Raw genomic sequence first — 13,635 nt, forward strand, 5'->3', positions numbered from 1 at the left:
TTTAATTTTAATAACATTAATTTATACTTTTGAATAAAAATATGTTAAATTAATAAAATATACATGGTATAATAGAAGGAATTAACGGGCACCAAATTGGGTAGAAAAAAAAAGTCAAAAACACAAGTACACTAATAACTAGGGATGGCAAAACGGGTCAGTCCGGCCCGTTTTGACCCGGCCCGTCATTAGCCGGCCAAAAACGGGCCAGGCTGCCAATGTAAAACGAACTGGAGATGCTGGTCCACCCTGTCTAAGGATGGGCTGGCGGGTTGGCGGGCCAGCCCGCATACAAAAATAAAAATTTAAAAAATGGAAAAAAAATATATATTTTATGTTCAAATAAATTTTTTTTGCTACAAATAAATAAATATAACCATATGAAATTAAGGGGGGTGTATTGGATTAAGATTTTAAAATACTTTTTTAGTTAAAAAAAATCCTGCGGATTTTAAAAGACTTTGCAGGATTTTCATGACTTTTAAGATTTTGCAGGATTTTACAAGACTTAAAATCATGATTTTAATGGATTCTGCAAGACTTTTAAATCATGATTTTAATGGATTCTGTGGGATTTTGTAGAATTTTCATGGATTTTTGACATTTGATAAGATTTCAAAAAAAAATTTCACACATTCAAATTTAAAAAGAGTCAAAGACAAAAATAATAAAAAATAATAATGTCTAGATAAATAATAATAATAATTCTCAATAATATCTTATCCTCTTAAATAGCATTCACCCACATATTCATAGCTATACTAGTCCTCCAAGCATTAGCGTCTTTTCGCTCTTGCTCCTAGGTTTGAATAATAGGTTCAAAAGTATGATCTTCATTAATTGGTAACGTTGAAGATGAAGGTTCATCCACCGCTTCAATTAGAAATTCATCAAAACGACATTCTTTACGTAAAAATTTATGTAGTGCTGCACATACTAACACAAGTTCTACTTGTGTCTTAAATAAAAATGGAGGTGCTGACTTAAAAATTGTGAACCTTGATTTAAAAATACCAAATATTTTCTCGATCACATTCCTTAAAGACGCATGACGAAGATTGAACAATTCTTTCTCATTTTCAGGGTCATTACCCTAGCCTGCAAAAGTTTGTAGATGATATCTTACACCTCGAAATGAAGCTAAAAATTGGCGCCGATTAGGAAATTCACAATCCACCAAAAAAATATTTACCTAATTACATATGCAATATATATAATATTAGTATAATAATAATTATTATTTAAAGAATAAGCATTTAGATATATAGAATATATATATATATATATATGTATGTATATATTATTTTAGTTATATATTATATGATAATTTTTAACGATATTTATAAATGTAAATTATTCTAACAAATATTTTAACAATATTTCCTCTTTTAAAAAATAAGCTAATGAAGACATAAATCCTAAATCCTAAAAAATTAGATACTACAATGTCTTATGTTAATTTTTTTTTAAAATATAAAAAAGTCCTAATTTCACAATATAAAAATAAAAAGAAAAATTCATAGTAAAAAAAATAAAATAATTGTTGAGTCATAAAAGGAGGGGATAAGAGTAACAAACTTAAGGAAAAGAGATAAATCGCAGTTTTTATGCTGAGAGAGATCTTCCCCCAACTAAGATCCATTTTTATCTCATTATACTCACAGAAACCTAACAAATTCATCTTATATATATATATTGTAGAGATTATGATATCAATTTCGTCTTTTACTTTTTTCTTTTCTTGACGTGTGTTATAAAAAAAATTACCACTTAAAAGTTAAAATTTCAAGCACTTTTTTGTATTATATAAAGGAACAAATTCAACTACATAGAATAAAATAGAGTAAGTCAATTAAAGAGAACGAACAGAAAAATAGAGCAAATTAATGACACTATCATTTACATATCGAAGTTTTACAAAATAGGGGAATGAGATGAGAACAGTACAACAATATTATATATGAGCAATGAACAATAGTGCAGTATTATTAGTAGAGAAAAAATGGAGGAGACAGGAGCATAGAAAAAAAAAATAAAAAACTCACTTGAAAATTCTTGAAAAGTCACTTCAAACAATCCTTCAAAATCTGATGGGTTTGGATGAGATTGTTTTATGAATTTGGTATTTATTGATAACACTAGAAAGTCCTTCAAAATCCCTCTCACACAACAATCCTTTAAAATCCTTATATTTTTGAATACCAATGGATTATTTTTAAGTTGTAAAAAATCTTAAATGAATACCAATGGATTTTAATGGACTCTTTAAAAAATCTTGAAAATTCAGATTGAATACCACTGGATTGTTTTTAAGTGACATAAAATCCTGATTGAATACCAATGGATTTTTTTACTCAAAAAAAGTCTTTTAAAATCCTACAAAATCCTAAACCAATACACCCCCCTAAAAATACATACATATTGTACATAATATATGTTCAACAAAAGAAAATTACAATCTTAGAACAAAATCAAATAGAAATTAGTCCACTTACACCAAAATTAAAACCAAATTATAAACTTACAAATTACTTATAAACTAAATTTTTTGATAGTCCACAAAACAAGTTCAAATACAATTAATTAACTTTGAATTTTTATTTTAAGAATATTAAAAGCTTTCTTGGAAGAAATTGTCTCTACTTTTTTTTTATCATCTTCTATATCAAAATAAAATAAACATAAAAATAATTAAATTAAAAAAATATATATATGCGGGTCGACTGATTATGGTGGATCGGCCCGCTATTTGACCCGACAAATTGACAAGCTTGACAAGATAAGCTTGACAAGTTGGCAGGTTAAAATGATAGACCAACGGGCCAGCCCTCGGACCACGGCCCACGGCCCACTTTACCATCTCTACTAATAACGGTAGAAACTAAAGTAGGAATTTCAAATGTTTCATTGTAGAATGTGGGGACACAACCCAAGCATGATGAAAGTGAAGTAAATGCTAAATACTAGAACCGAGATTCATTGTTTGTAGTAGAGTTTAGAGTTTAGAGAGAATGATTAATTGCCACGTAGGCGAATCCAGGCAGGTACCGCGCCGACGAAATCACTGAACCTAATTCTGCTTAGAGAATGAGAGGTTGAGAAGAGCCTACACCTACTTTATTTATCACAAACAAAGAACTCATTCCTCTCTCCAAATTCACCACCAATTTTAATTAATCATTATTATTATTATTATGCCTTTCATACTTCTTACCCAAACATACACATAACTTTCCAACCTTTTCCTTTTTTCTTAACCTTATTATAATAACAATTAATTATTGTTATTACCACTCTCAACTCTAAAGGTGGTTCATGTTAAGGGCATGTTTGGGGTTGAACTACCATGGTAGAATGGAGGAACTGCCAGGGGCGTTTGGAAGCAGCGCCAGTTTGGCTCTCAGATTGGGCCAAACAGTCTTCTCCACTGCTTCCCTTCTCTTCATGTGTTTGGATGTTGATTTCTACGGCTACACCGCTTTCTGGTATTTTTCTCTCGTTCTCAATTTCAACTGCCCAATTCTGGCTCTTTCTTATTTTGTCACTGCTCCTCCAAATTTTATGCCTTTTCTCTATTTTGCCTTGCCCCATCATTTTGTTTTTTTTTTTTTTGAAGGGAAATTTATAAGTAGAAATTGATTTGGGGGGTCCTATGTTTTGTGAGTTGTTGAAATTTTGGGTGGAATTAGTTTGGGGACCATGTAGTTGTTTTGTCTGAATTGTTGCAGAAATCAAAGTGATGGAGGATTTGTGTGAGTTTGTGGTGGGTGTCAGAGAGTGGTGTACTGTGTGGGCAGGAGAGAGAAGGGAAGTGGATTGGGGAAGAAAGTAAATCATATTGGATGGCCTATTCAATCAATTTGTTAGAGGCTGCACACATTCATACAATTGAGTGCTTTCTAAGTTGATAATACAAATGATAGCGGTTTCTATCTCTTAATCAAGTTGTTCAGAGTTACTATGTTGTGAGAAAAGTATCCATCTTGATGGTCCCTAGTAAAGATTAGTCGTAGATACTCCATAGTACTACCGTAACCAAAAAAAAAAAAAAAAAATGCTAAGGAAAAGGAAATACATTTTTCCATTTTGGAATGTTGAGTCTGTGTTAGTGTGCTGCTGATCCATTTTTTTCTTCTTCGCACTTTTAGCAATGAAATACCTTTATGACACTACGAAACAATAAGTACTACTATAAGGTTCTGGTTTCTGGTCTCGGAAAGTTCACATATTTATTGGTGAAGAGAAATCAGATTGAATTGGCCTGTTAGTTATATTGTGTGTGATGTTGCTGCCCAAAGTGCTGGAGAAAGTTTATACATTTTTGGCATTTCAGTAGAAAAAAGGAAAATGAATTATTTCAAGTTTTTCTTGAACCGAATCCTTTTGGTTATTGAGTTGCTGGCACTGTTTCTCTAGTTTTCACTTCAGTGTTCCTTTTTCTAATTAAATTAGCCATATAAGGCAATTTCACATGGAATGTGGACTTGTTGGTACGTTAACTATGATGCTGGACTAAAAGCTCTAGATTTTTACTTCAACATGGTTTGATTGTGATAAGAGGATATATTTCTTTGTGAAGAGTTTGTTTCTATAGCAAGTTTGTGGTCTAATAAAACTTACACAAGGTAAAATATTTGGGTATATGCATGTTTTTCCAGTTTCAAAAGTTGCATTGGCAATGTGTTGGTGTTTATCCTGTCAAGGTTATCTTCTACGCATATGTTTCACTTGAAAATCTTTAACTTCGTCTTTATTTATGCTATTCCACAGCTACTTGGTAACCGTCATGGGTTTGGTAATTCCCTGGAGCCTAACACTGTTGGTTGTAGATGCATACTCTGTCTTTATAAAATGTTTACCACTTCAACGAAGACTCGTAATGATCATATTTTTGGGAGACATGGTATGTGCAATTGGTGACCTAAAAATCTTCAACTCCTTGTTTCCATACTATACTAATGCACTAATGATATTACAGTTTTTCTACACCCCAGATTTTGTCATATCTCTCATTAGCTGCAGCATGTTCAACAGCCAGTGTCACAGATCTCTTGCTTGATGCTGATAGATCCTATTGCCCCGCAAAGTTATGTGGTAGATATCAATTATCTGCTGCCATGGCCTTCTTGTCTTGGTTTCTTTCATCAGCATCATGTCTGTTTAACTTCTGGCTTGTCCCTTCTTTGTAAAATATATCTTGCTTGCAGTTGACATGTACACGAATGAAAAAGGCACAAATGACGAAGTCATTTGCTCTTGTGCAGATATTTTTTGTTTCCATGTGAATAAAATTATCATAACTATAGCCAACAATGTAATAATGCTTTTCCCCTGCAAGAGAAATACGAAAATTCCATGTCTTGGTTCTCAATGCTTCCTTCTCTTTGTTGTCCATATTAAGCTAGTGCTAGTTATCAAATATGAACCCCAATATCTCATTTAAATGTCATCCCATAATTTGATTATTGTTTAAATATATGTTAAACTATTCATTTCAATCATTTGGTTCCTATAGTTGTGCTCATTTAAAATTTTAATGCATATATGAGAAAAATGTAAGTTTTAGTCCCTTCACAATTTTTTGTAATAGTTTATGACTGCCAGAAAGTTTTATCTGGTGTTATTCCCATGGACTAAAACGTATCTAGTTATCTTTTATGTATGTATAGGGACTAAAACTTAGTATTTTTTCATATAGGGAATAAAACTTAAAGGGAACAACTATAGGACCAAATAAATAGTTTAACCTCAAGTATATATACTTCAAGTTTATATTCCTGCGAGTTTTGATGCATGATGCTAAGTTATCACAGAAGAGACTTGGGAAACTCATCGAAATGGAATATGGAAGTGAGGTAACCCTTGATTCAAGCTTTGGCACCTTCAAAACCAAAGAGAAATTGATCAAAAACATCGGTCATGCTTTTCATTTGTTACACACACACATATATATGGAGGCTACAGAAGGCTCTAGCTAGTCTGTGTACAATGCAAGAAATGCTAAAAACTATGCGCACAGTCTCACACTTTGTCAGTGACATTCTCTAATTTCCCTTATGCACGCATTCTCATTCTCTTCTTGCATCATATATGCACTAATTCATTCCTGTAAGAATTGAACCTGGTTAGCAAGCCTTGGTGCAAAGTATACATAACAAAACTCTGAATAAGTGTGCGGCTGTTACTTGCAACACAAAGTCTTCTAATCCTGGTTAAGTACAAATTGTTGTGCAACTTTTATCTTTATGTGACAAATTGTGACTGTCCTATCTTTTGGAGCAGTGTTGATGGAGTGAATAGTGATTGATAAAAAGATCAGATTGGGGTGAATGATAGAAGGGAAAGAATTTTTCTGTTATTTATATCATATGCATGATGTTATTGTTAACAAGGTGTGTAGGAAGGGATGGGATGGGTTATGAAGTTAAAATTTCAAGATAATTCTTATATATTATGTTTCAACATATAAGTAGAAATTCGTTAATAATGTACTATAAAAGAATAGTGGAGCACAGCGACCCTGGGACGCTATGTGATTCAAATAGTGAAGTGGTTTTTCTGTGTGCTATAGTGGCGCTACTGTGATATAGGCTTCAAGTATTCCACAAAAAAGTTACATGTTTTGTCTTCTGTTTCTTTACATATTATAAGAATAAGACTGTTTCTTATCTTCTATTCCATTTTTCTTCTTCCTTTATTTTCACTCCATTCACACTAAGCTATTTCTTTTTATCCAAATCGCTATATTCTTTTTACATTAATTTCACGATCATCTTTCAGTATTTGACGGTGATTATGTGTGTAAATTGTGTCTTATTATTTGTCAGAATTTTCATAAGGGTCTTGCTGCACTGGTTAAAGAATCAATATACAGAACTTGTTATTAAAAAATACATTAAGTAGTTATTCTATTCAATAATTAGTTTGTATTACAATATGTAGACAGCTTTCAAAATTAGCCTTTACCTATCGCTATATCCAAAATTGATTCTGTTCCGGTATGCCTAAAAGTCCCACATCGCTTAGGAGTCGAGGCTAAGGGTAGTTTATAAACACCATTCCTCCTTAACCCACCGAGGCGCCTTTTCAAGGACAAAACCGTGACAGCCAACGAGCGCCAAAGCGGACAATACCTCGGATGCGGTGACCCTAACGATGACAGCGGACTTACGATAGGAACATTGGCGCTAGAAGGAGGGCCCAGGCCACTCTTGCCCCTTAGCATCGACTTGGGGGCTTGTTCCGGTATTGCCTAAAAGTCCCACATTGCTTAGGAGTCGAGGCTAAGGGTAGTTTATAAACACCCTTCCTTCTTAACCCACCGAGGCGCCTTTTCAAGGACAAAACCGTAACGGCCCAACAAGCGCCAAAGCGGACAATACCTCGGATGCGGTGACCCTAACGATGACAGCGGACTTACGGTAGGGTGTATGTTGGTGAATTCGTTAAATCAGATTTTAGTTGACCTTAAAACGCGTTTTCGGCGCTAAGGATATATGTTGGTGAAGCCGTTAAATCGGATTTTAGTCAACCTTAAAACGCGTTAGCCGGTCAAAGGATAATGCTCGGAAAAGATTCCTATGGTAGAAAGGGAGTAATCATTGAAAAATTGTTGATGGGGGAGGGGTTAGGCTTTTTGGCCAGACTAAATTAAAAAATAAAAATAAAAACTCCAAAAATAAATAATTTTAAAATGCAAAGAAAATACTTAGGGATAAGCTTTTTTTACATCTCGTGCTGCTGTGTCCAAAACTATTTATTTTGGTAATTATTTTTAAAATTATTTATTTTTATATATATTTTTTAATTTAGTCTGGTGGGGTTATGGAAACCCCTGTTCATCCTACGGATTCCTAACAGTCTACTTTACATATCAACCATTTAATATCTTTCCTTTCGGTGACAGAATATAAAAAATTTTCTCCGTACATAACAAGGCATACATTTTAGTAATAACAAAACAAGAGTAAGCCCAACTTCAAGGGCAAAGTTGCTCGAAACTCGCTTTTATTGTGTCCACTAGTTATAACAAAATTAATGCTCTTGGAATAAAATAGTTATAAGAAAAGGTCACTACTATGTGTATATCTGTTGGAAACTGAAGCCGAACCACACTACTATTTTATCTCTGTATTCTTTGTTAGATAATGTCAGCAAGGTTCCTCGACATCTTCCAAATCTAATACTGTGAAGTGTTTCCCTTTCGCAACTTGGCATGCATAGAATACATAAAAATTTCCTAAATGAAAGCTACAATTTCTTTAATGTAATATATTTTAACACTTATGTTTATTGTTAGATAAAATGTCACGCAAGTTTCACTAAATAATTTGAGTCTATTATCTATAAGTAGGGCTAGCTAGAGAGTTCATTTAATAAAGAAAGACTTTTGAAAGAGAGTATCGAACATGTTTATTCTCATCAAGGAAAAACTCACCATGTCCCAACCTCTTTACCTAAGCTAATTAAACACCTCACTTAGCTTCCAAATTACGATTCAAACTCTTATCCATCGACCATTATCTATGCCATCTTCATATGATTTATTCATAATGAATCTATAGGTATCATTTACTTATTTCAAAAGTAAATTTATTTATATTTATTCTATTCCGTAATTTATGTTATATATCAAATTTTAATTATCTAACAATTGATTAAATTTTTTTAATGTAAATTAAATCTACAATTTTTTTTTAAAATTAAAAATTATTTGATACTCTGTTTCATTAATTAAATTAATATATAAAATATTTTTATGATTTTCCGTCAATTTAGATTAATGAAACAAAATATCATATAGTTTTCAAATTTTTAAAAAATTTATAGATTTGATCTATTCATTAAATTTTTTTATTTTAATAGTTAAATTATTGAAATTTGATATAAAATATGAATTATTAAGTGAAATAAGTCTAAATAAATTTATTTTTGGAATGAATGCAACCCTCCTTGTAAATCAATGATTATTCCAATCATGACATGCCCTTCCTTCAACATTCATACAATGGTCAAGTTAAGCGGAAAATTCATTCCTTCTTATGGAGAGGCCCTACGTGATGATAATCTTGCTCAATAATGGAGATAATAATCTTTTAGCAATGATGTATCTAGGCTAAATGAAATGGATTTTGAATCAAATTAGTTTTTGGGAGCAAATAATCTTCCCCACCAACCGGCAATAACACATTGAACATAATAATATATTATGTACTTAAGACATCCAAACAAACAAAAGTTGAAAACCTTATCTATGTAATCAGTGTATTAGATTTTCAAGCCTCTTGACGTTTAGAACACAAGGACAATGTATGGTGTTTGGTATATCTTCGACCATATTGGATGTTGATTATAAAGTTGGGCATTGTCATTACCACGAAGCTTCATTTCTCCTCAACAGATACAGAAGATGCACATAATAATAAACCGAATATTTGATCGAATATATTATGCTTCTAATGAACTCCGTTAGACTTGCAAAAAGCATGTACACTAAAAAAAAAAATTGGTATACATTGATTCACATATTTTATAGTGATACAATACATGTTATTAAAAAAAATTATTTATATTATAAATATAATATATGTTGGTATATTATTAAAAAGTGTAAATATATATTATAGTGACACATATTATATATTGTTAAATTTCACTTAAAATTAATACTAAAATTATGTGTAATTATATGTAAAATAGATTTATACATACATATATTATACTTATAGTGATATTTTTTATATAACATTACATATAATATTTCTTGTAAAATTTCTTGTAGTGATAATTGTATAATTAACTAATATTATTGTACTTCTTTTGGTACTCTATGGCTATATATATATTACAACAAAAAAGTGAAATAATAATGATATGCTAAGAGTATCTCCAACGTTGGGTCCTTAGTCAATTCTTAAGCTTAAGCTTTCATTACTTATAAGAAACCTACATTGAAGCATGCTGACATGACATACTAAATTGTTAAAATTTAAGCACTGTTCATTATATAAGAGATAGTTGCTTAAGAATAAAAAAATAATTTAATGTATCCTTCCTTCACCAACTTTCTTCTATACAAAAAAAACAGGAGCAAAAATATAAGCATCAAACCCTCCTTCATCAAGTTCCTTATGTTAGAAATATAAATTTAATAGAACACAAAAAATATATTTAGATTTTCCAATAAAACCAATATCAACAACACAATGAGTACCAAAAATTAAAAGCAAAATAATCAGTAACAACTAATTAAACACAAAGAGCAACCTAGAATATTAAATAATAAGTTTAGAGTAGCCTGAGTTGAAGCACGCAGAGCGCTATCCTTAGAGAGAAAACGTCTCCATTGCACTGGTAATTTAGAGTCTTATAGTGCGCTCCTCTCCCAAGATACGTCAACCCGTTAGACCGTTTGAGTGCAGCGAAAGATCCCCGAACCAAAGAACACCACTCCAAAATTATAATTTTGTAGTAGAAAAAATATTGAGGGAGAGATAAAAATGAGCTTGGTGTGTATTTTTTCTCATCTTTTTCACGTACCAGGGTCTGTATATATAAGCACAATATATCTTTAGATAAAGGATGTGCCCCCGTTTTGCAAGTTTTTTCAGTAACAAAAGGTGTACGTTGTGTGTGGATGTGCACTATCTTTTAGCTAGCTTTTCGGTAATAGTAAAAATGTACGTGATGCACTTTGCTAACTAATCAAAACTGTAGGCTTGGTCAAAGTGAAGAAGGCTATAACAGTTTTTTGGTTTTTTGCAAATTACAAATATTAAATAAAACAAAGATTAATTAAATTAAATATTTAAATTAAATTTTAAATTATAAGATAAATTTTCAACAATCCCCCACCAATTTAAAATTTAAATATGAAAAAAGAATGATATATATATATATATATAATTAAATATTTTAATGGAGCATGATATATTATATTTTCAGTACAAGGAACCTTCCGGGTTTGAGCCTTATACCTAGTGCATATGAACTTCCATTTGAGAGAATATGGAGACATAATTGTCTTGAGCCATATCCCTTTAACCAAATTTTAGAACATAACACGTATAATAAAGGTGTTCATTTGAGTTCTAATCAGTGGAGCGCATTACGGCCTTGCGCATGTATCTTGTTTCGTGAGTGTCATTTAGAGATTGCCCATATATCTCACAGTAGCGGCCCCACCACCACACTTTCTAGGTGAACCCTTCCAAGGGTGGTCTGTGACACCCACCCCTACAACAATTGTCATTGGGTCCATTAAGAGGTATTTTTAATTTTAACACAATAAATATAAATATTTGAATACCTCAACCTTATTACTGTCACAGTTTACTTTAAAGTACACCTCGCCATAGGAATGGAACTTGCAATAATTTTGCAAATTACAATGGTGTACTTAGTTAACAAACAATTTCGTTATTACCCATTGAACTCCATTTATGGAATCGCCATTTATGTGAAGACGGGTGTCCATGTTGCAACTTGTTGATGAACTTTAGTCCCATTCCCCTCGACGATTCAAGTACTTGTTGACGCGTCAACCCTTTTGTGAGTGGATCCGCAAGATTATTTTCAGACCTGATAAAATCAACAGAAATAACACCATGAGTTATCAAATTTTTAATAGATTTGTGTCTTATTCTCAAGTGCCTTCTTTTTACATTAAAGTTTTTGCTAGTAACTTTAGCAATGGCAACTTGACTATCACAATGCATTGAGATTGGAGGTATAAGTTTATTTAATAATGACAAGTCATATAGTAAATTTTTAAGAAATTCAACCTCACTACTAGTAGTATCTAAGGCAATTATTTCAGCTTCCATAGTAGAATGAGAAATAATAGTTTGTTTTGCAGATTTCCAAGCTACCGCACCTCCAGCTAAAGTAAAGACATAACCACTGGTAGATTTAGTTTCATCAGAGTCAGAAATCCAATTTGCATCACAAAAACCTTCAATTACAGCAGGATAACATGCATAGTGAATGCCATAATTAATAGTTCTTTTGAGATATCTAAATAACCTTTCTAGAACAAGCCAATGTGAATGATCAGGATTATGAGTATATCTTCCTAACCTACCAACAGCATATGCAATGTCCGGTCTAGAGAAATTAGACAAATGCAACAAGGAACCAATAATCTGAGAATATTTAAGAGGAGAGACACTTTCACCAATATTTTTCTTCAATTTAATACTAGGATCAAATGGGGTAGAAACTGGTTTCACATCAAAATAATTAAACTTTTTTAATATTTTTTCAATATAATGTGATTGTGTCAAAACAATACCATTTTGATTCTTAATCAACTTAATACCTAAAATAACATCAACAAGACCAAGATCCTTCATTTCAAAATTACTAGACAAGAAAGACTTCACATCATTTATAACATGTAGATTACTACCAAAGATTAAAATATCATCCACATAGAGACATAAAATAACACATGAATTATCATCAAATTGTTTCACATAAACACATTTATCACTATTATTAAACTGAAATCCATATGAAGAAACAACTTGATCAAATTTATCATGCCATTGTTTGGGAGCCTGTTTTAAACCATACAAGGATTTAACAAGCTTGCAAACTTTATTTTCCATTCCAGGTTCTATAAAACCTTCAGGTTGATTCATGTAAATTTCTTCTTCCAAGTCACCATTTAAGAAGACAATTTTTACATTCATTTGATGGATTTCCAAATTAAAAACACATGCAAGTGCAATTAAAACTCTAATAATAGTAACTTTAGAAACATGAGAGTATGTATCAAAGAAATCTACACCTTCTACTTGTTTATAACCAATAACAACAAGTCTTGCCTTAAACTTATCTATGGAGCCATCTGTTCTCAATTTTTTTCCGAAAAACCCATTTACAACCTATACTCTTGCAATCAGGAGGAAGGTCAGTCAAAAACCAAGTTTTATTGATTTTAAGAGAATCTATTTCATCATTAATAGCTTCTTTCCAAAAAGGTGTATCAACAGATCTCATAGCTTCACTATAAGTTTTAGGATCATTTTCAAGTAAAAAAGAATAAAATTCAGGACCAAAATCTTTAGCTTTTCTAATTCTTTTACTAATTCTAGGTTCAAAATCCTTGTTAACAGTACTACTAGAAGGTAAAACAGAGCTAGAAGTATCATAAATAGGTTTAGAAAATTTATTCTTCAAAGGAAAAATATTTTCAAAGAAAACAGCATCTCTAGATTCCATAATTGTATTATTAGAAATTTCAGAAACTTCAGATTTAATAACTAAAAATCTATAAGTAGTACTATGTAAAGAGTATCCTAGAAAAACACAATCAACCGTCTTGGGACCAATTTTTATTTTCTTATTAATAGGAATATTCACCTTTGCAAGACACCCCCACACTTTGAGATATTTCAAATTTGGTTTTCTATTTTTCCAAAGTTCATAAGAGGTTTTATCGGAATTTTTATAAGGAATTCTATTCAAAATGTGACATGCAGTAAACAAAGCTTCCCCCCACAAATTATCAAGCAATCCAGAACTTATAAGCATAGCGTTTATCAATGTCTAATAAAGTACGATTTTTTCTTTCAGCAATTCCATTAGATTGAGGAGCATAGGGAGGAGTGACTTCATGAATTATGCCAT

The 13,635-nt window shown here is 31.6% G+C and overlaps 1 protein-coding gene across 1 annotated transcript; it reads left to right on the forward strand.

The window, feature by feature from the left end:
• The first annotated feature begins 3,051 nt into the window (after nucleotides 1–3,051).
• LOC109816173 (CASP-like protein ARALYDRAFT_485429) lies at nucleotides 3,052–5,371 on the forward strand. Its single transcript, XM_020381066.3, has 3 exons — nucleotides 3,052–3,485; nucleotides 4,771–4,903; nucleotides 4,995–5,371. The coding sequence occupies exons 1-3, from the start codon at nucleotides 3,316–3,318 to the stop codon at nucleotides 5,187–5,189; spliced, it is 498 nt and encodes a 165-aa protein (XP_020236655.1). The 5' UTR covers nucleotides 3,052–3,315; the 3' UTR covers nucleotides 5,190–5,371.
• Nucleotides 5,372–13,635: the final 8,264 nt, after the last annotated feature.

The sequence above is a fragment of the Cajanus cajan genome, chromosome 2 (genome assembly GCF_000230855.2).
Source record: "Cajanus cajan strain Asha chromosome 2, NIPB_CcT2T_4, whole genome shotgun sequence".
NCBI classification, from domain to species: Eukaryota; Viridiplantae; Streptophyta; class Magnoliopsida; order Fabales; family Fabaceae; genus Cajanus; species Cajanus cajan.